Genomic DNA, 20955 nt, shown 5'->3' on the forward strand with positions numbered 1-20955 from the left:
TTACAACGTACGAAAGATTGAACGAACAAGGAAAAGGGCTAAGGCATGTTTTAGTAACATTAATAAGAATATTGATACATAGGTGGTATCATGAGCCACTATAATGCTTTAGCCCAAATTATTTGTAATTATTAAAGTCTACTGCCACTTTATCCTTTGATGGAGCTCCTACGGAATATGTAATCAATTGGTAGATAATGGATTACATAGGATATAATAGGAGAATCAAGTATGACATAGTTCTGCAATTTGATAATGAAGTAGATTTATTCTAATAAAAAAACATAAGCATTTAACATTATCAACAAATATTTCAATCCTATTCTTTTCCTTGATTTCTCTCAGTCTTCTTCAGGCAGCACGACCATCATAGCCACTCCCCAGTTAACTCAAGAAAGGCACATTTATCAGCACTGCTAAACATAAGACAAGAGTGGAGAGCATCTGTAGATTAAAATAAACAGAAATCAATATTTATCCACTAAACAAGCACTAAACAGCAAAAAATTATTACTTCTTTAACCTGAAAATGGTGAATATTGACATCTTTCATGAATGGTAAATTAACATTAAGTTGCAAAATTTAAAATTTGCATGAGACAGACTAAGGAGAGGAAGTAGCAGTAAGGGAAGTATTGCATCATAAGTTCACACAATATGTAATGTAAAAGTTATTCATGTCAGCTAGTGTATATACATTGGTCTTAAATATCAATAATCCTACAATACATTTCCATGTAAGTCCATCAACATAATACAATTATTGAGAGCTAGATGAAGATAATACTAATAGATTAGTGAGGTCATGAACATTTTAAGACACCGATTCATTTCCATGCAAGAGGGTGAAGTTCTTCAAAAAATAAAAATGTCATTTTTTTGCATGACTAAACAGACATTTCTCATTAACAGATTTTGCATTGCTTAAAATATGTAATGAAATATGGAAAGCAAGAAAATTATGATGAACCTGAGAGTATCATGTTTAACAGAACAAACGGTTCAATTGACAACGACATTAAATTTAATTCCACTATAATGTGGAGCCTTATATTCCATAAAAAATCGCTTAAGATACACATTATGTGACTTTGGTCTCTAATTGTCCATGAAATTATAAATACCAATGCGCATATGGTGTATGTCTTGAAATCCGTGAAACCCAAGCAATATATATGCCAGATTTGGCTAGTATTTGAGGCACGAACCACAGGAATACTGTAGATACTGCATATAAACTCGATTATTTTTGTCCCCTTACTTCTGAGTGAATCGCCTAAGTGCTAAAGTAAATTTTTAGTAATCTGATGGAAAAATTAACGATAGTACGTATCATGCACTCCTTTTGAGCCATCCCCATGGGTTACCCATGCCAATTCTTTGTTTCGTTCCCTCATATCAGAGTGCAACTGTGTTAACATGATTCCTAGTCGAGACTACTCATATTTACTGTTAGCACTTCGCTGCGACAGTTATTCACAAAATAAGTTCGTTAATGATACTTGGTTACAAATTAGTTAATTATGCCTCAAAATGATACCATGAAAGAGCTCTAGAGGGCTAATTCATCATCCAGCGATTAGTTTAGCATTCATGAAATGGTGCTGTTATCATAATTTTATGGCCTTGTTACAATATTAGCATGAACAAAAAAAGAGTTTATGAATAGATTCACAAACGAAATTAGAACAGGCTCTAAGCCTTGACCAAGAATTTATTACTTCCTTCACATTTTATTGTGGCTATGATTGATTTCGATCGAACATTTTCGCACTCACTCGGTTACATGCATCATATTCGATCCAAGTATTTACATTGGGCAGGAATAACATAATACGGCATTTACGACCACAATTCAGTTCATAAATAGCCATTGAGAACTTTTACCATACCACACAAGAACAGTCAGAACTAAAATAGTAATATCATACATTCATCCGTTCATAAACAGCGATTGAGAACTTTTACGATATCACACAAGAACAGTTAGTACTAATTGTAAAATAGTAATTTCATATATTTATCTACCAATGTACTTACATTTCATGCTTCTAGATGATTCCGAGGAAACTGGGCTCTCTCCTCTTGTATAAAGTAACGTAAACAACGTGCGATTTGAGCAATGAAATCATAGCAACATGAACACACACAACAACGTCGACGCATGCGTCTCGCTCTTCAATTATTTTTAAAGTGTTAAAATCAGGGCCTTGGTTAAAATTATGAATTGATATACTTGAATTAGAATAAACTAGAACTAGATATATTCCTTTACATTAATGATAAAACTAGCATGCAGTATTCGAATCCTGATCGCTGATTTGTCGACGAAATATTTCTCAGAACGCATAGATATTTTCTTGAAAATATGATCAACATATTTCGTTGAACACATGTGGAGCATATGTCTACGTATATATGCTCAACATATTTCGTTGAAAACATGTGGAGCATATGTCTACGCATATATGCTCAACATATTTTGTTGAACACATGTGCAGCATATTTCTATGAAAATATGCTCAACACATCGTCTGAACATATGCTGGAAATATTTCGAGCATATGTTGAAAACATGTGGTTGTAAACATCTGCTGAACATATTTTCAGCATATGCTAATGTTGTGTGCAAAACATATTTCCCTGACATAATCTGAGCATATGCTCAACATTTCTTGTGCTACTAGGGTTATTGCGAACTTATGTATCCATTTGACTTATTCAAAATAGTTTTTAGAGCAATCTACGACCCATGCAAGTTCCTCATTATAGTCAGCTTGACAGAGAGGCCTTGGCCATTATATATGCAACAACGCACTTCTTCAACTACATTTTCGGAAAGCGTTTCGTTCTCGTCACAGATAATGAGCCACTCTCAAGGATTTTTCACCCAGATCGTCCACTACCACAGATGACCTCTTCGCGTTTACTGAGGTATGCATCTTTTCTCAGTGGTCTTGATTACACAGTTCGATGCAAGAAGGGGAGAGAGAATGAGAATGTTGACTGTTTATCTCGCGCCCCAGCCTCTACATCTAGTCCTTCTCTAGAAATCTCTATCGATCAAGAAATCAACGCTTTGCATGCTGAAACCCTGCTACAAATCTCGAGCGCATCAATCACTGCAGATATTGTTGCTGAGGAAACCGCCAAGGATCCAGAGTTGCAAGCGCTTCTACAGGAGCTCAAGACCAGCCGCAAGGATAGCCCGTACACTGTCTCTGGTGACATGTTGTTCCGCTCTGATCGTGCAGTTATTCCGAAGTCACTCCAAGCACAAATTCTTAAAGAGCTTCATATGTCGCATTTGGGAGTCACGAAGATGAAGCAACTTGCCCGGAGATACGTGTACTGGGAAGGGTTAGACAAAGATATAGAACGTCTTGTTAAGAGTTGCGAGCCCTGTGCTAAGGTCCGCCACAGTCCGCCGAAAGCGCCGATTCATCACTGGAATCAGCCTGATGAGAATTGGGAGAGGGTGCATATCGATTTTGCAGGGCCATTTGATGGCCAATTTTTCCTAATGTGTGTGGATGCAAGGTCGAAGTGGGCAGAAGTCCGCATGATCCGTGACGCTCCATCCTCTGCCACAACAATCGCTACGCTGGAAGGCATCTTTTCAGTACATGGCTACCCTTCCGTAATGGCGTCGGACAATGCAAGCATCTTCAGGAGCGAAGAGTTCCTAAAATACTGCAAAGAGCGTGGAATATTCCAGAAGTTCAGCGCACCTAATCACCCAGCCACAAATGGACTTGCAGAACGCAGCATCCAGACATTGAAGAGGAGACTTATAGCTGCTGCTGATGATCCTACTCCACTAACCACCAAGTTACGGGACATTATGTTCCGCTATAGGGCAACACCTTTGGCCTCAGGTCGGACTCCTGCAGAGCTGTACTTAAAGAGGAGGATCCGCACTCGTCTCGATGCCCTGCTTCCCAACTGCAAAGTTTTTGTCCCAACAAAACATACTAACTCACGAATTCGCAGTCTCCAGTTGGGGGAGAGAGTACAGGTGAAGATTTATGCAGGAATTCATCACAGTTGGCAGTTTGGTACCGTATTAAAGAAGCTCGGCAATTGCCATTATATCGTTAAGTTGGATAACGGTCGAATCATAAAACGTCATATCAATCAGCTGATAGCCACCTTGGTTCCGAAGAAACAAGTCTCATTCTCTACTTCGTTTCCACAGCACACAATGGGTGTGCCATCCTCAGCAGGAGCTGCAGAGGTGCCTCCTCATTATCAATTGCCGCCAACCCACCAATCGCCGCTGGCACCTTCTCCTCCGCAAGTCGTTCAACCAACCCCGTCTCCTTCGGCCAGTAGCCTCCTACCGCACCTTCCCAGGAACCGGCAAAAGCCGACCTATCTTAAAGACTATGTTGTCTTCAAATAAGTGGGGGAGAACTAATGTGATTAAATGTTTATATTAAATGTGTATAATAATGTTTATATTAATGTTTATGTTTATGGATGATTCAATACCTATATTTACATAGAGATGAGTATTGTTGTTGTTGTTGATCTCTGCTAATAAATTCGAGTAGTATAAAATGGTGATCGATGCGAGAGATATCTTTATTATTTACCGGCTATCAGTCACAACAGTAGTATAAGCCAGTTTGGAGAAAAGCTGGCTTATTGGTTTCAGGGAAATCTACAGCTATGCTGTAATGCCATTGGTAATATCATGGTCCTTATCAGGGGCGGATCCAGGATTTCTTTCTGGGAGGGGCACAAGCAAGGCCATTTCCAGGATTTTGTTCAGGGGGGCCACAAGGATACCTCGTCATACAAAACGAACGAAATGATAATGGGACGGTATTGAAAATCTAGCATACTTTTTAGGGTCTGGGGGGGGGGGCACGTGCCCCCCCCCCTGGATCCGCCTATGGTCCTTATGGTAATATAATGCAACTCATATATATTTACTGGGACAATATTTTTTAAATTAAAGTCCTCAGCACACATGCCTCATGATTATTATTAAAGAAAAAATTGTGATGTTTTTTAAATTATTCATTTAGATGAATGATGCATTTGAATTAAGCGGCAATTTATCGCCTTTTCACCCTCGATTTTTCGTGTTTTTTTTTGCTAAGTAACGTATCAGAAATGCAAGTGGTATAATCTTTTTATCACCATGAGGCATACATATGGAAGTTACACGGTTACACTTGTGAGAACCGCTAAGGCTCCTCAAATGAGATCCCCTCTTTTTTTAAATTACCGCGTATTGCGCGCTAGGTATGTCTTATTTTGACAAATCAATATCGCCATCCGAATTCTATTCAAAACAAGAAACACATTTCGTTTGATTCGAATGCACAGGAATGGAAAGTGAACCTTGCATTGATGCTGTGAATGATTTGGCGTGCATATTAGATACATTTTTCAAAGGGGTAATGGAAATTGAATTAGAGTATTTCCGTGTTTTTCTTTGACATTCTAATGATTTCTCTCTTAGCTTTCAGAATGTGGATTCTTGTCAACATACTCAGTGCAGCTACAGGCTTTTGGCTCAGATGCCGGGGTTCATTTGCAATTTCGACAAGTTATATATCAAGTGGTGAGAAGTATGCAGGTAAATTTTATGTGTAAACTTGTGCTTATGTGTTGGGAGAAGCTGTAGTTAATATTATGAAATTATAGCGCCGTAGATACTTCATGTATCTGGAAAACGTTTTGTCGCTTTCCAGCCCTGTGATTGCTTCAAAACAATTGTATTTTCGGTTGCCTTTAATATCTGTAAGATTTCACGAAGAGGTCTTTTCAACATATCATGCATCATTGTTTAAAGTTAACCTTTAAGACGCTATATTTTGAACCCTCCAGATTCATTAACGTAATGCCTTGGCAGTTTTTATGTGATGCATCATACACGGCGTGAATGCTCGTCATTCCTGGAATACACCATAACATCTTGGTTGGTCTCCTTCTGACCTGTAGCCATATTTTGAGGGCATAGTCTGGTATCATTGGTAATTATTTTTGTCCAAATTGTTGTAAGTTTAATGTGTTATGTGTTCGATAGTGAATACCTCTCACAGCTAATATAGTTGGCTTAGAGAAAGCTGAGCAACGTGAATGCGTCATTGAAAACGAAATCAGAACTTTATGAAAGGTATAGCTCATGTATGTAAAACCAGTGTCGGATCCAGGATAGGGGCAAGGGGGTTTGCAGCAGTACATAGTGGGTGTCGGAAAAAATTACCATTCTATCTAGTGTGAATTGGACACCCGGGGGTGTCTAATTCACACTAGATAGAATGGGCTATGGCCCCACACACAGCACAAAATATCTTCTAGATGTCTACAAAATATCTAGAACTTCTTCAGCCAATGTCTAGAAAATGTCTTGAAATATCTTCTAGATATTTTTTAGATATCTGAATGTCCGCTTTTCTGATATCGACAAAATATATTTGAGAAGGTATTTTCTAGATATTCATATTAAAATTGGATCCAATGGGAAAATTCAAGATAAATGACTAAAATATAATATTTTCGGTATAAAAAGAGTTTATTTTCAAGTGACAGCCTACTGGTGGAGCAGATGATAGGGTCCCTTCTGGGGATTCTTCCTGAATATTGGAACCTCTCTGGTTTTCACTTCTTTCAAATGGGGGCATTTTCCTCCGATTCCAAATTTGAAGTTACCAAAGCAGCTTACAATTTCCTTTTAGATTTCTCATAGGAGTCTGCAACGTTATTAATGAATGTTGATTCAGTGTCTTGCAATATATGTCTCAAAGAATTTTTAATGCAAGTTTTTCCAACATAGTTAAATGCCTTCATCAGGGCTATGAATGAATGATATTTATATGAATGAATACATAGCTGTGATATGTAAAACGTTATGGCAATATTTGTTTCAATAGTAAAAAATTAGTTGTAAATTAATTATAAAAAACAAAGCCTAGAATTTTGACTTACCTTTTATTCCATTGAATTGGATTAGTTTATTGTTGGTAATAATTGCTTATCAGCCCATCGAGCCAGACCACTCCTGGACATATCACAAGCATGGAGTGTGATATCCAATACTTACCCTCTACATACTTTCTGTTGAAAAGGCATGGACAAGAAACACCAATTTCTCAATGCCTTGTGGTCCAAATGGTTGGTTGGAGAGAAAAACTTGATGAGTGAAATTTGCCAGAATATTTATCTTCATTAATTTTGAACTGAGCTAGTATTTATTAAATATTGAAGTATTCCAAGTGATAAAAAGTTCACAAATTTACAATATCTTCTTAATTTTTACAATTTAGTTTTAAACCTCATTTTTGGTGGTTTTGATATAGTGATGGTAATTTACATTTGTATGACCTTTTCTAGATTTTAGTGCTTGGTTAATATTATAAATACAGGACAATGACACAGTGTGGTGTGGAGATGGAATGATGGCCGAAAACATTTGGAAAAAAGTTCACCTGAACCGGGAATCAAACCACGGACCTTCTGCTTTCCGGGCAGATGCTCAGACCACCGAACTATCCAGGCTAATCTAGCAGAAGTTCCATGGTTCGATTCATGGTTCAGGTGAACTTTTTTCCATGTGTTTTCGGCCTTCATTCCATCTCCACGCCACACTGTGTCATCGTCCTGTATTTATGTTTCTGTCTCTTTGTTTCAATCTCTATTTGTTATTATGATTGTATATTCGCCTGTGACGACTTGTGTGAATGTTGATTTGAAATATATATATATATATATTTTTACCCCTCCTTCTATCCCCAGTCATCTCGTCTCCTACCTACCACCACCTCCTGCGGCCTCCTGTACTTCAAAAAATGTAGTTTACCTTATTCAATGCAAGCACTGTCCCTCCTTTTATATAGGCAAATCATCAACTCCCCTTAACCTTAGAATCAATAACCACAGAGCATCTTGCTCTTCCTCTGACTTTGCATCCTTCCCGGTGGCGAAACATGCGGCCGCTCATCAGCGTCATTTCAATGATTGCTACAATGTTTCAGTTTTAGCCTCCCTTCCCCCCACAGACCACCCACTCAAACTTAATTCTATTGAATTAAGTTACATTTGGCTATTCAAAGCATTTCTTCCTCCCGGCTTAAACATCCACCGCTAATCCCTTAATTGCCTCAACCCACTTCTTTCCCCCCCTCTTTGGACCCTACCTCCCCTCTATTTCCCCTTCCCTCAGCTATCCTTTACCCTCTACCTACAGTCTTCTACCTAACTCCGAGGAAGGTGGTAATGCCACCGAAAATTTAGTTATTTAGTGAGTTTGAGTTTCTATTCTTTATTGTGTGTTCTGTTACTGCCCATCCTAGGGTTTTTTATGATATAGATATATATATATATAATATATATATATTTTTTTTAAGCAAAATATTTCTGGCTTGAAGGCCTATGTATGCATGATTATGATTTTATCTCAATTTGTTATCACAGGGGCTACTGTGCCGTCTCTCCAGAACTTCTGGTTTTGAAAGCATGACAGTGGACACTGGAGTACAAACAGAGAGTGCATACTCTGAACCATTGTGTCAAGATCCATCATATCTCTCTAGTTCTCAAAGTGTAGACTCTGGTGTAATAACTAAGGATACTCCTGAAGTCCCGATGAAAGTTTTGATGACAGGTCTCAAATCATCCTTGGACTCCAAATTAAGATTGATTGCTCCATGTGAGAATGAAATAAATGCAGACGGTGATTTTATTGAGAAACTTCATAAGGATTCCTCGACAATAGAATTAGGTGGTCATTCGTTAGAGAAATCAACTCCAGCCAGTCAACAAAACCCCCTAAGTGAGACTACTCATGGGAATGATAAAATAACCTCTACACTTTCTAGCCTTCAAACTGAAACTGGATTCTCAATAGACTCCTCAAGACTTAAGTTGAACTGTGAACACTTATCTTCAACTGTATCATCATCAGCTCCAAATTCTAGGAAAATTGCTAGGAATCATAAAGTGTTTTCTAATAGAATTGCATTCATTGCCACTCCTTGTGCAGAGAGTGGTTCTCATAATGTAGCTGTTGAAAGACACCACATTCTTGATTCTGCTTGCTCTGAATTCTCAGGTACTAACCAAATTCACTCAATAGATACTTCCCCTAGCTTAGTCTCCCAGGATCTCATTGCAGTTCTTGGATCTGAAGATGTTGTTGGTCAGCAACAACCCACAGTTTTGTTTCTTGCTACTGAAGATCCCAGAGGGGATATTTCAAATGACGTGGCTGTTCTGCAGGAGCGTCAAATTAATGATGGTGATATTTCAATGGAAGAAGATGAAAATGTGCACCATAACCACTCCATGTATTCTTACTCTAGTGTTGTGCAAGGTCAAAATTCAGGTGCTGAAAAAATTGTAAAAGTGGACATAAGTTCATCACTTAGGGATAATGAGGATGATCTTGTTTTGTTTTGCAAGGATGAAGTGGAGCTTGAATCGATGGCATCAGTGGGAACAGTAGATAAAGATGGGGAATTGATGTCAATTTTCACTGCTGAAAGTGGGAAAGAAGATGAAGATAACAGTTCGACAATTCTTTATTCCAGTGGAAACGTATTAAATGATAAGAAAAAAAGTATTTCCAAAGGCAAAGATGCAATCAGTGATAATTTCTTCTCTAAGAAACTAATCCGTGAAAGGGGTAGGAGTGCAGATTTTGAATTGATTGCCATAAAAATGGAAGATATTAATTCTAGGTGCTCTGAAGAGGGTCAACCTGAGTTTTCCAAAAGACATTCAGAGGAACATTGTCCTCAGGTATGCAATCAGTATCTCCTCAAAGAAATTTTTTTGTAATTATGGATGCACCATAGCTGTAATGATAGAAATGCATGCATATAATGTGATGTAATACTGAATTGACCGTAATATTTTGAAATTATAATGTTTGTGGGCCAAAATTTTTAAAGTAGATTCGGTAAGTTTTAGTAAGTCCTTTCACCTAGCGTACTCTTTTGAGGAGAATTTTAACCAGGCAAATAGTAATATGTACCAGGAATGTATCCTTGAAATCAAATTTGATGTACAAAAGAAGGACTTAGGTTCATGGGAAAAAGACCGAGTGGTACATGTATGTACCACGGGCACTGAAAGGGTTATACTTCGTTTATATTCATGGTCTACATTGAACTTCCAATGATCATAATACGTGTAGACTCGAAATAGACATTTTATATGTGTGCAATTTTTCTTGTGCTCTCAGGGTATTTATTTATTGCATGGTAATTTTCAAAATACAGCAGACTCCTGAATATCCGGCTGAGGTTTATCCGGGTTGCGGATTATCCGTGCATGATTTTTATTCTCGCTCAATTTTTTCCGCGATCTTTATTTTAAAAAATAAAATCATCGGAATTACTGTATTAATACTAGGATAAACCAGGCTTATTATTTCCGTTAGAATCCCCTTCGTAATATGGAAGCGATCTCGTGCTAGCTGCATTCACGGGAGCACCGTGTTCCTGTTTTCCAAGCCTTGCAGTGCATGACCACGCTCCGTTAAAAAGATCGCGAAATGAGGGAAGATAGCTCTCATTGAGTCCAGGAGGCACTCTAATATAACAGAATAACTGCATAAATTATAATATATTGTTTGTTTTAGGTAAATTATGAACATTGCAAGACATTTAAGTGAAAGTTTGGGTTATCTGTGTTTTCTGATTATTCGTGCCGTCTTTCCTCATCATTAGCTGGGATAATTGTGAGTGTACTGTATTTGATCTTATGATGGAAGTCATTTAGACCTTAATTGCATGAGTCAAAATTAGTCCAAAGTGTGGTTCATGCAATCTTTTCAAAGCTTACACTTTTATTGCGATACAATTGTGGAGCATTGTTTCTTTTCCTGAGGCTTGCCTCTGCTCTTTTATTCCGATATAGAAAGATCTGTTTGCATGTTCAGTGTAAACATTACTGTGACACACAATCACTCATAATCTCCAAAAGGATTTCATCTCCAGTATTCTGCACATTGAAAAGAAGGAAGAGGTTTGATGCGTTAGAGGAGTTAGAAATCCTGTGCTGTGAAAAGGAAGTAAATAACAAATATTGGTACCACACCCATTTCACCCATTCTCAACTTCCCTCGTCTACCCAACCCCTGCTTACTTTCCCAATCTCATGACTCAAACCTTCCCCTACCATTTGGCGATGATTTGCATGCAATAAACAAATACCTTCCTCCTCGACATGTCCCTGGCTCCCTCCTCCTCCTCCAACTTTGGGTATTTCAAGTTATTCAACTAGTGAAAATATACCTGATGATGCCATGCAGGGATAAAAACCTAGGTTGTGCATTAAAATTATTTGTGAAATTGGAGTGCTCTTATATCTTTTTCTAAGTAAATTTCATCGTGTTATGGCTGAGACTGGTATGTTTATTTGGCCATCCTTAAATTAGCGATGTAATCATTATGTTGATTGTAACAGGATGAATAGATGGAATAGGTACCTCCACACAGAAATATCTTTGTAATTATGGATGCACCATAGCTGTAATGATAGAAATTTGTTCTTATATTGTGATATTAAATTGCATACCACTTGTTACTTTTTATAAGTAGTGAAGAAGTGAGTACCTGTGTTGGGTTTGTTTTAAATTTACTGCCATTCTCCGTATGAAGTCCCAACCCTGGTTACAAACCCAGTGCCTCACTAATTCATAGATCTTAAGACCATAGTTTTCAGCCAAATTGGCAATAAGGAACTATTTATTATAGAGTAATGTTAGCAATTATTTTATGTTGGGGAAATACTTGCCAAATCCTTGAAAATCTATATTTATAAACTTTGATACAATTTTAGGATTGGTTGGAATCAGCTTTCCTCTCAAGTCTCTCATCAGCTAGTAGCCTTTTTGTATTTACATATATCTTCTCTTCTGCATCCTTGATAACTTGTCTTATGTTACTTACATAAGATCTTCCTTTGCTGATATTCCTGTCCACTTTTCCTTTTACAATTGTCTTCATAAGACCATGTAAATAAATAATTAATGCTCTTTCCTTTTTAGTTACCAGGAAGTAAAGATGAACAAGGTAGTGGTGAAGATATCATGGCCATGGAAGGTGCTATGGATCCTGAGGATACACTTGGGTCCAATTTTGTCCACATAGTGGTGACTGCTTCGAGGGTATGTAATTACCTTTGCCTTGCTGGAGTAGTTCAACAACTTTCATGCATGTCTGTAAAAAAAAACCTTAATTCTTGAAAGGAACTTTCAGCTAAAAGAAGGAATTTGTGAAGTACTGTCATCTAGCTCATCATTACATGTCTGCAAAATTCGCGAGACGGGATATCGCGAAATAATGTGAAATAACACGAAATAATGCAAAATCGGTAAATAAAAACAAATTTGGCGCCTTTTGCAATTCTAGATGAATTAGCAAAAAAATCACATCTAACAAGTCATAATCTATTAAAGCTTAAGCCTTAATTATTTAAAACTGCCGATGTTCATTTGCTCTATCTCTTTATGATTCCAAGGTCAATTGGCTTGTTTAGTCTCGTGCATAAGACATTCTCGTAATATCGTGCACTGTAGTGATTTCTCCACCAGAATTTGCCGTTAAATTTATCACAGCCTCTCTCTTTGATTCACATGTATCAATCCTGAAATATTTAGAATGAGGCGCTTTCTCACCTGAAGAATTAGATATTATGAATTAAAAATGTGCGGGAAGAAATTTAATGTAGCCACGGAAGAGCGGAAATACAAGCTCACACGCCCAGTACACTTGAATGCCGAGCAGTAATTCCGATGACTCACGGCGACGCATTAGACAGCGTTATTGGCTAACTTTTTGCAGGAAAACCTTTAGTGTGGGTCCAACGTAACAATTTCATTGACTCAAACACGGCCGCTGGCTTGGTCGGGCCGCAGTTCACGACACGGCCCACAGCGTGGCAGAGAGTCGTCTCGTCTGAAAGCGGCCTCAATTTCAAGTCGTCGTGACGTGAACAGCGGCCGGCAAAAAGTCGTTTCGTCAGAAAGCGGCCATTAAGTAGCACTGCCTGTATTTCACGCCGTAGACGGCGCACCGCCGGGCCGGATTGAAATGGACGCCTTGGTGACCAAGGCAGCCGTCAACGGCGCCATGTTGTCAACTGCACAATTCAATTTGTTTAAAGACATCCATAGACACGTATGGTTAGTTGAAAGCACGAAGCGCTATCAGTTGGGGGAAGGCAGGAACAGAAAGGATAGGAGGAGAGGGGGTTCTCGTTATTAGCGGACGAATCGTCAGATATTTGGCTCTCCACGGAGCTTCAATGCAAAAAAAAAATCATTTCGACATTGGCCAAATCTAATCTCTAATTCTTCAGATGAGAAAGTGTCTCAATCTAGGTGTTTCAGGATCGATAAATGGGAAATAATTTTTCAAATTTCTTTGAATCCCATTATATTTAGTTATGTGTGCTTCTTTCACTGCCTTTCCTGACCAATTGGCAACAGCTGTAATCAAAACTAAGCGATTTTGTTGTATCTAGCTGCTGTCCTACCTACCCTCAACACCTGGGTGAGGGGTATTGAAAGGGAACACATGACATGAAACATTTCGGCCAATTTGTAAGTTAAACAGTACATACTGTGGTTATACCATAGCTACCCAGCACTCGGTTTGAAAACACCATCATAATAGGTTGTGTTTTGCGGTTGGACTGTTTATTTTATCAAGGTTCCAGCTATAATTAATTGATGGAAAGGAATTTTAAAATGCCATAAGCTAGTGATACTGTTCATACCATGGCCAGTGAATTCAGCTCAGAAGGATTTTATGTGAAAGACAGAGTATTACTGTGCAAAGTTTGCAATAAAACATTGGAATTTGAAGGATGTTATGTTAGAAAGAACATTACCCCACCAGCCTCGGTGGCAGCGGGGTAACGTTCTCGCTGGCCAAACAAGAGGTCGCGGGTTCGAGTCCCACCTGGGTAGGTTTCCCTGGTCCAGGGCATGGTTGTTCGTGTACGTTTACTTGTTGCATTTGTTTCATACCCCGGTATAAAATGGCCAATAAGAGCTGTATCCAGTGGTTTTAGAATAAAAAAAGATGTGACACGTTGTTAAAGAAATCAGTAGTGATACATATAAACGTGCGAAAGAAAGGGGACCTGCAAAACGACAGCTATCATTTGAACACACAGTTACTCACGCCACGCCACGCCGAATTTTCCAATTTTTCTATTACACTGTTCCCAGCCTTGAAGGCTGTCTACAGTGAGTTTCAATTTTTTTCATGTCTAGTAAATTTTAATCAGTAAAGTCACAGTGTGGCAATTTGTGATAGTTAGGGGGAGGGGATGTGGTGGGGGACTAGAGCGTATTTCGGGGTTTTATGTTTTCCGATTTCATTTGGAGAATAGTTCCATAGATTTTGGAGTAATTCATTTTCGGTGTATTCTAAAGAACGCTCAAATTTTGGGAGATTAGCTTTCAATTCCATTAAGATTGGGACGATTTTAAGGTCCTTCCGAAGATCTTTATTACGTATGAACCAGGGAGCGCCTACTAATTTGCGAAGAATTTTGTTTTCAGTTATCTGGATGCGGTTTAGGTGGGTTTTGGCTGCCATGAGCCAAACCGGCGATGCATAAGACAGAAGTGGTTTAAGCATTGTGTTATATAGAAGCAGTTTGGTCTTCAACGATAAAGCTGACTTTTGGTGTAGTAGTGGTCCAAGCGAACGAGCAGCTGCAAATGTTTTCCCTGTTGCATAGTTAATATGTTGCTTCCATCTCATTTGTTTGTCCAGGATTACACCAAGGAAGGTGGCTTTCTCTCGGCGGGGAATTTCGGTGTTGCCGTAAAAGATTGGCTCTCCTATGCCCGCTCGAGGACGTCGGGAAAAAGTTACATGAACACATTTTTTCGGATTGGCCGACAATTTCCAAGTATCGGCCCAGTCTTCGTAAATATCAACTTGGCGTTGAAGCAGCTCAGCCGTCGTTCTTGGGTTTGAACCCTGGGCAATAAACGTGGTGTCATCAGCATAAAGAAAGGTTGAGGCGCCGGGAATGGTGGGAAGGTCGTTTATGAAGAGATTAAAAAGGATCGGGGAAAGAATTGCTCCTTGAGGAACACCGGAGGAGATGGGAGCAGTATTGGAAAAGGAGGAGTTGCATTGGACGTAGAAGGTACGGTCGGATGTAAAGGAGCGGATCAGTTTTTGAAGGAATATAGGAATGGGAAGGGAGGACAGTTTAAGGATTAGGCCCAGGGTCCAAACCCGGTCGAATGCAGCTTGGAGATCAAGAAAGACAGCTTGGGTAATCCAACGATGGTTGAATCCTCCAATGATAGTCTCAGTCAGGCGAAGTATCTGATGCACGGTGGAAGTATGGCGTCGAAAGCCAGCCTGCTCCGGTCTGATGCAGTTATGAAGGGAGAGGTGGGATTGGATTCTGGAGTGAATGACAGTTTCGAAAAGCTTAGACAAGGTATTCAGAAGGGAAATGGGACGGTATGAGGAAGGGTCAGTTGCAGGTTTTAGAGGTTTTAGGATCATTATAATTTTTGCGCATTTCCAGGAAGTAGGGAAGTATGAAATTTGGATTAGGAAATTGAATAGAACGGCGAGGAATGCTATTGCAGGAGAGGGAAGGTTTTTGAGGAGTTTATTGGAGATTGCATCAGGACCTGGAGCAGATTTGGACTTTAAGCCATCAATGATGGATTGGAGTTCGCTTGCTGATGTTAAAACAGGCAGGTCAATCGGGCAGTATTGTAGGCTCAGCCAATGTTGCTCGGCTTCATCTTCTAAATCCGAGGGAAGATCATTAGAGAATCTTTTTTCAAGAATGGATTGAAAAAGAGCAGCCTTTGCTTCATCCGTGGTAGCTAAGTCGTCGTCGGAGCTGAGCGGAGGGGAAGTGCGCCTTGGGTTCTTGAGGGCTTTGGCCATTTTCCATACAGAGTTGTCGGTGACAGAAAGCGAAGCGACTTTTTTGTGCCAGAGAGCTTGTCGATGAAGTCGGAGAAGAGAGTTTACTCTGTTCCGAAGAGCTTTAAATTTTTCATGATTTTCTCTTGTTCGTAGAGACTGCCACAATTTTCGAGCTCTATTTCTTTCCCGAATGGTGGAAAGAATTTCAGGTGGGAGAGCTTCATTTGTTCTTTCTTGAGGAATGATGAATTTTGAGTTTTCTGCACAGGAACGAATGGTGTCCGTAAGTTTGTTGATGCAGGTATCTGCGTCGGAGCGGGAAGCCAAAGGAAGTTGTTGAAGTTGGTGGATATTATCTCTAATGAGCCGGGAGAATTTGTTGAAATTGATTGCCGTTTTTGGAGGAGGAATGTGGGAGGACGGGGAACAGTTTAAGGAATAGAGAAGGGGAAGGTGGTCAGACGCAGAGGAATCCAAGGTAATTGGTTGGGTAGTTGCAGGAAGTTTGGAGGCAAAGGCAATATCTAAGATGTCGTCCGTGCCGTTGTTACAGTAATGCGTAAAACCAGACGGAGAAAGGATGGTGGCAGAACGCTCTCTGGCAATAAGAAAAAGTTTGCGGCCAGTAGCATTAGTGGTAGAAGCTCCCCAGTGCGTGTGTTTGGCGTTAAAGTCGCCTCCAAGAAATGCACGTTCTGCAAGCAATTTGTTTAATTCGCGAAGATCGTCGGAGTCTAGCTTTTTCGGTGGATGGTAAATGGACCAAAAATTTATAATTCCGAGTTCAGTAGAGATACCCGCGCCAACGGCTTCTGATGTCTTCAAAGTTGGAAACTGCAGCAGTTGAGATGGAATTGTTGATTTTACTAATATAAGAACACCGCCGCCAGATCCGCATCCTCGGTCGCGGCGATATTGTTTAAAGCCAGGGATGAAGATGTTTTTATTTGGGTTCAGATGAGTCTCTTGGAGTAAAGCGACGTCAATTTGATTTTCTTGCAGTAGGTGCCGCAGTTCATCGGTTTTTGTAGGAATTCCATTAACGTTCCATTGAAATATCCGGAGTTGTGAAGCTTTTCGTTGCCTATCCATCGCTGATTAGAAGTAAGGCGCCTTGGATGATTTCTTCTAATAAAATATCAGTTTTGGGTTTCTCTGAGGGAGCGATTAATTTTTTAATTAGCTGAGAAAGCCAGGAGAACAATTTAGACTTGACAGAGGGAGTGAATAGGGAATTAATGGTTTCTTGGATTGTGGCAGGTTGAGGAGCAGGAGCAGGAGGGGGGGGGAGCGGAAGTCGTAAGCGAAGGAAAAACTGAAGTAGAGTCGATGGCCGGTGCAGCAGGAAGGACGGCAGAGCGGCGAGAACTCTGGAGACGTTCAGCGTAAGAGACGTAAGCAGGGCATTGGCGATAGTTTGCTGGATGGTTCTGCTTGCAGTTCGCACAGGTAGCTGGATCCGGTTTGTGAACAGTGCATTCCCGGTGCGAGTGGAGATCTCCGCATCGAACACATCTGGTGGCAAGTCCGCAGGATTTATGAGTATGGCCAAATCTTTGGCAATTTTTGCACTGCGGCGGTCCAGGGGAAGGCTTGAAAGTCTCAAATGTGACGCCGAGGTCGCAGAGATGCGTGATGGATTCATACCTGGCACGATCATTTGGATCAGAAAGCTTGACTTGAAAGAGAGGAAGCAATCTTGTTGGCGGAGTTGGCAATACAGCGGCTGGATTTTCAGCTAGTTGTCTATTCCGGTGCTCTTGTTCACGACGGGTTGGCCGTGTGGTGCGAAGTTGGATGATTTCATCAGGATATAGAGAGTGGTTTGCGAGAGATGATTTAATTTCTTCAGTAGTAGTATCTACGAGCAATCCGCGCAGTAGAAGGAACGGCTTCTTGTCTTCGGGTAGTTGATATGTGAAGTATTCCCATTTGTTTGTGGAGAAGAGGCGAACCAAGGCGCGGAAATCGGACGAAGTAGAAGCTTGTATTCTAATCTGAGCACCAGTTGTATGACAGATCGGTGGAAATTCACATGCAGATTTAATTTCTTTAGATTTACTGGACCATTGAGATAGATTTTTTAGAAAAATCGGAGGAATAGCCGATTTTGGTTGAATCCTAGGTAAAGTTGATGAAGTTGAGTCCTTTCTGGTGCGGTGAAAAGCCGAAGGAGTTGATGACACATCTTGACGCATAGACGAAGCATGCATGGAAGTATCGGATAGTGCATCAAATCGGTTTGAAACTGCAACTGGAGTAAATTCTTGAAGCGGAGGAGTTTGCCTGGCGCATTTCCTTTTAATTGGTCCTAAAAAGGGCCTATCATCCTCTTCAACAGCCTCAGAATTAGAAGTGATTGCAGTATTTGGTTGAAGGTCGGAAGGCGTAGACGGACCTAAAGAGGGCCTGTTGACTTCTGCAGAATTTGAAGCATTTGACTGAAGGACAGAAAGCGTGGACGGACCTAAAGAGGGCCTATTGACTTCTACAGGGTTAGCAGCAATTGAAGCATTTGACTGAATGCAGGAAAGCGTAGACGGACCTAAAGAGGGCCTATTGACTTCTACATTAGCGGACAGATTGGAGTCAGTTGACGCGGTTGGCGGAAGGCCAGCTAATTGCCTGAATCGCGGATCAAAAGTAAGCTTTTCTGGTACACTGATAGTGATAAGTTTCCAATTGGGGTTTGGGGGAGCCACACTGTGACTTACCGAGTCAGGAACCGGGTTGGTTGTGCCGCAGGATGAGGCACCGTTGACGCTGGCTGGTGAGGTCGGCTGCGCGAACAGTCGCTCGATGTCCTCGTCGGAGTAGGCGTTTTCAGCGTGGAGAGAGTCGTCGTCCTCCGATGATGACGCCATGGCGTCGCCGCCAGGCGGGTTGGTCGGGATGCTGGTTGACGCAGCAGTCGTGTAGAAAGCACTTCACTATGAAAAATACACTTCTTGACGCAGAAGGTGATCAAAAAGCTGTGTATGGGTACACTATGCTCGCAGTACCACAAGGTTGCCCCCAACGACACAGTTACTCAGTCAAAGAAAGCAAAGGGGGAGCTTGTTGTTGCTATTACTAGCATTTTTAAAGGCTTTATTTAGTGTAGAGGAACTTGACAATCCAAAAATTCTGGAATGGCTCTCCAAGTATCTACATATATGGTGGGGATTTGCCGTTTGCCCATTGTATTCACCAAGACTACATATTTGAACCATTCATAAACCTTGGACCAATGTAACTTGAACCATTTCCTTCATTTAGTTTTATCAGAAATTTTGTACATTCGAAATTGTGTTAAATGTTATGTAAAATGCTTGATAAAAGTATAAGTAATCATGAAATGTGTACCATAAAATGATAAAACGCCTATAAACATGGGAATATTGTAGCATTATAATAACACCGCCAAGATTTTCTATAACACCGAAATCGCATGGTTTTAAAAACGAATTTTAGCAAAAAATAAAACCACTTTCACGGACCTCTAGTCATCATATCATACGACACACCCAAGATGATTTGTATTTGCCTGTATTATTACTACTGCATTATATTTTCAGTTGTTGGAAATAACTCTAGTTACAGGTATTGTTTGAAAATTGAAAATGTTAACAAATTACATTACGAGATATTTCAGTTCATATTTACCTTATTTAAAAAATTGAATTATTCGATTTAAGAAACCATTGCTGGTAGAATGATCCAATGGGAAAATTTCTGAGTATTGCCTGGATGAATGTCATCTCAAATGCCCAGATGTTAAGATGCAACTTAGAGTTGTCAAAAGCTCTGCAATGGAAAATAATCATAAAATCAATTACAGTACACTCCAAATTATCCAGGCTAATTATGGGGAGAGGCGGCACAAATAATCAGAAAACACAGATAATCCAAACTTTCACTTGAATATCATTTAATTTTCATAATTTACATAAATTAAACAATCTATTATTACTTACGCACATTGTCTAATATTTTAAATTGCTTTCCGAAATCAATGAGAGCTTTCTCTTTCTGATTGCGATCTTGTATTGCTACGATTTATGTAATATCTGGTTTCCCAAAACCATGCCTGTGTGGTCACTGATTCAGAAAAGTGGTTAGTATGAATGCTTCAAAACCACTGTGCGACGTCAGAAACTACACTGACAAGCACCATGCTGAGTTGTCACATCTCGCACATGTTGCCCGGCATGCAACTGCTGCAGGACATGGATCTGTAATCACTGAGCCTAATAACTCACCGTGATGTTTGGAAAAGAGGAGTACCGAACTGCCATGAAGGCAACAGGCATGCAATTACACCATCGGTTAGCAGTTATAGGAAACCAGGACTTAAGGCAAATTGTTTACGCTGGCGAGTGCCTGGCTATGACTCATGCTATCTCTACTTTTGCTCCCCTACTGCTTTCACTTCTACTATTCCATTCCTCTCCAGTTTGACCTTGACTGGTAACAAAATAAACATGCCTGAGTGTGACGAAATCTCCGGTTCCCTTGGGCTGTATTCGACCGCATGTGAGGGAGGCCATGGCAATAATTGCCCATTTGCAATATGAAATATACAATTAAAGATCGTAAGTAACATTTCTCTAAATTTGCGAATGATTAACCTTTGAAGAATCTTCTAAAATTAATCAAGTTTTTTTTTCCTGCCGCTGATTGTCGTCTATTATGCTAGAGCAGACGTCCAAGTAAACTTGAAACATTCCTTGTCAGCTAGTAGATAAATAATTCCACTTTATGAAGGGTAATCTGATGGAAATAAATAGCCAGGTGTAGCATTGTATTTAAAAAATGCAATTATCGCTGTGCTTTTGCGTCAGATTTTATTTTTTTAAATAAAGCTTGCGGAAAACTTCGAAGGACCGTGAAATCATGCATAGATAATCCGCAACCTGGATAAACCAAAGCCGGATAATCGGGAGTCTGCTGTGTATGAAAAGTGTAGAATTAATAGTACATATTTGTAATTCCTCTAATTCTCCTTACATGTACAACTGTAAAATGTGGTCAAAAATTTACCTAGGTGTAATTACACCTTGATAAATATACCTTTTGCATTGCAGCTCCC

General features: G+C 39.9%; 2 protein-coding genes and 1 long non-coding RNA gene across 4 annotated transcripts in view; 2 read left to right on the forward strand and 1 right to left on the reverse strand.

The window, feature by feature from the left end:
- The first annotated feature begins 2911 nt into the window (after nt 1-2911).
- Nucleotides 2912-4405, forward strand: LOC124164222 (uncharacterized protein K02A2.6-like). The gene has a single exon (XM_046541484.1). The coding sequence runs from the start codon at nt 2912-2914 to the stop codon at nt 4403-4405; it is 1494 nt and encodes a 497-aa protein (XP_046397440.1).
- Nucleotides 4406-5178: 773 nt separating this feature from the next.
- The window catches only part of LOC124169960, a 28977-nt gene continuing 13200 nt past the window's right edge, over nt 5179-20955 (forward strand). The window contains exons 1-4 of the mRNA XM_046548675.1: nt 5179-5411; nt 5477-5593; nt 8431-9756; nt 12011-12130. Of these exons, the coding sequence (XP_046404631.1) occupies nt 5343-5411; nt 5477-5593; nt 8431-9756; nt 12011-12130 (1632 nt within the window). The 5' untranslated portion in view covers nt 5179-5342. The remainder of the gene's footprint in view (nt 5412-5476; nt 5594-8430; nt 9757-12010; nt 12131-20955) is intronic.
- LOC124169989 overlaps nt 12098-20955 on the reverse strand; it is a 28657-nt gene continuing 19799 nt past the window's right edge. For both annotated transcript variants that reach the window (XR_006867285.1, XR_006867286.1), the window contains exons 3-4: nt 19530-19670; nt 12098-12182 (exon numbers count right to left, since the gene is read on the reverse strand). This is a non-coding gene — a long non-coding RNA (uncharacterized LOC124169989). The remainder of the gene's footprint in view (nt 12183-19529; nt 19671-20955) is intronic.

This window comes from Ischnura elegans, chromosome 1 (assembly GCF_921293095.1).
Source record: "Ischnura elegans chromosome 1, ioIscEleg1.1, whole genome shotgun sequence".
Lineage (NCBI taxonomy): Eukaryota > Metazoa > Arthropoda > Insecta > Odonata > Coenagrionidae > Ischnura > Ischnura elegans.

What these genes read in the sequence shown, in the direction of transcription:
- LOC124164222 (XM_046541484.1), top strand. Translation starts at nt 2,912, where the DNA reads ATGACCTCTTCGCGTTTACTGAGGTATGCATCTTTTCTCAGTGGTCTT.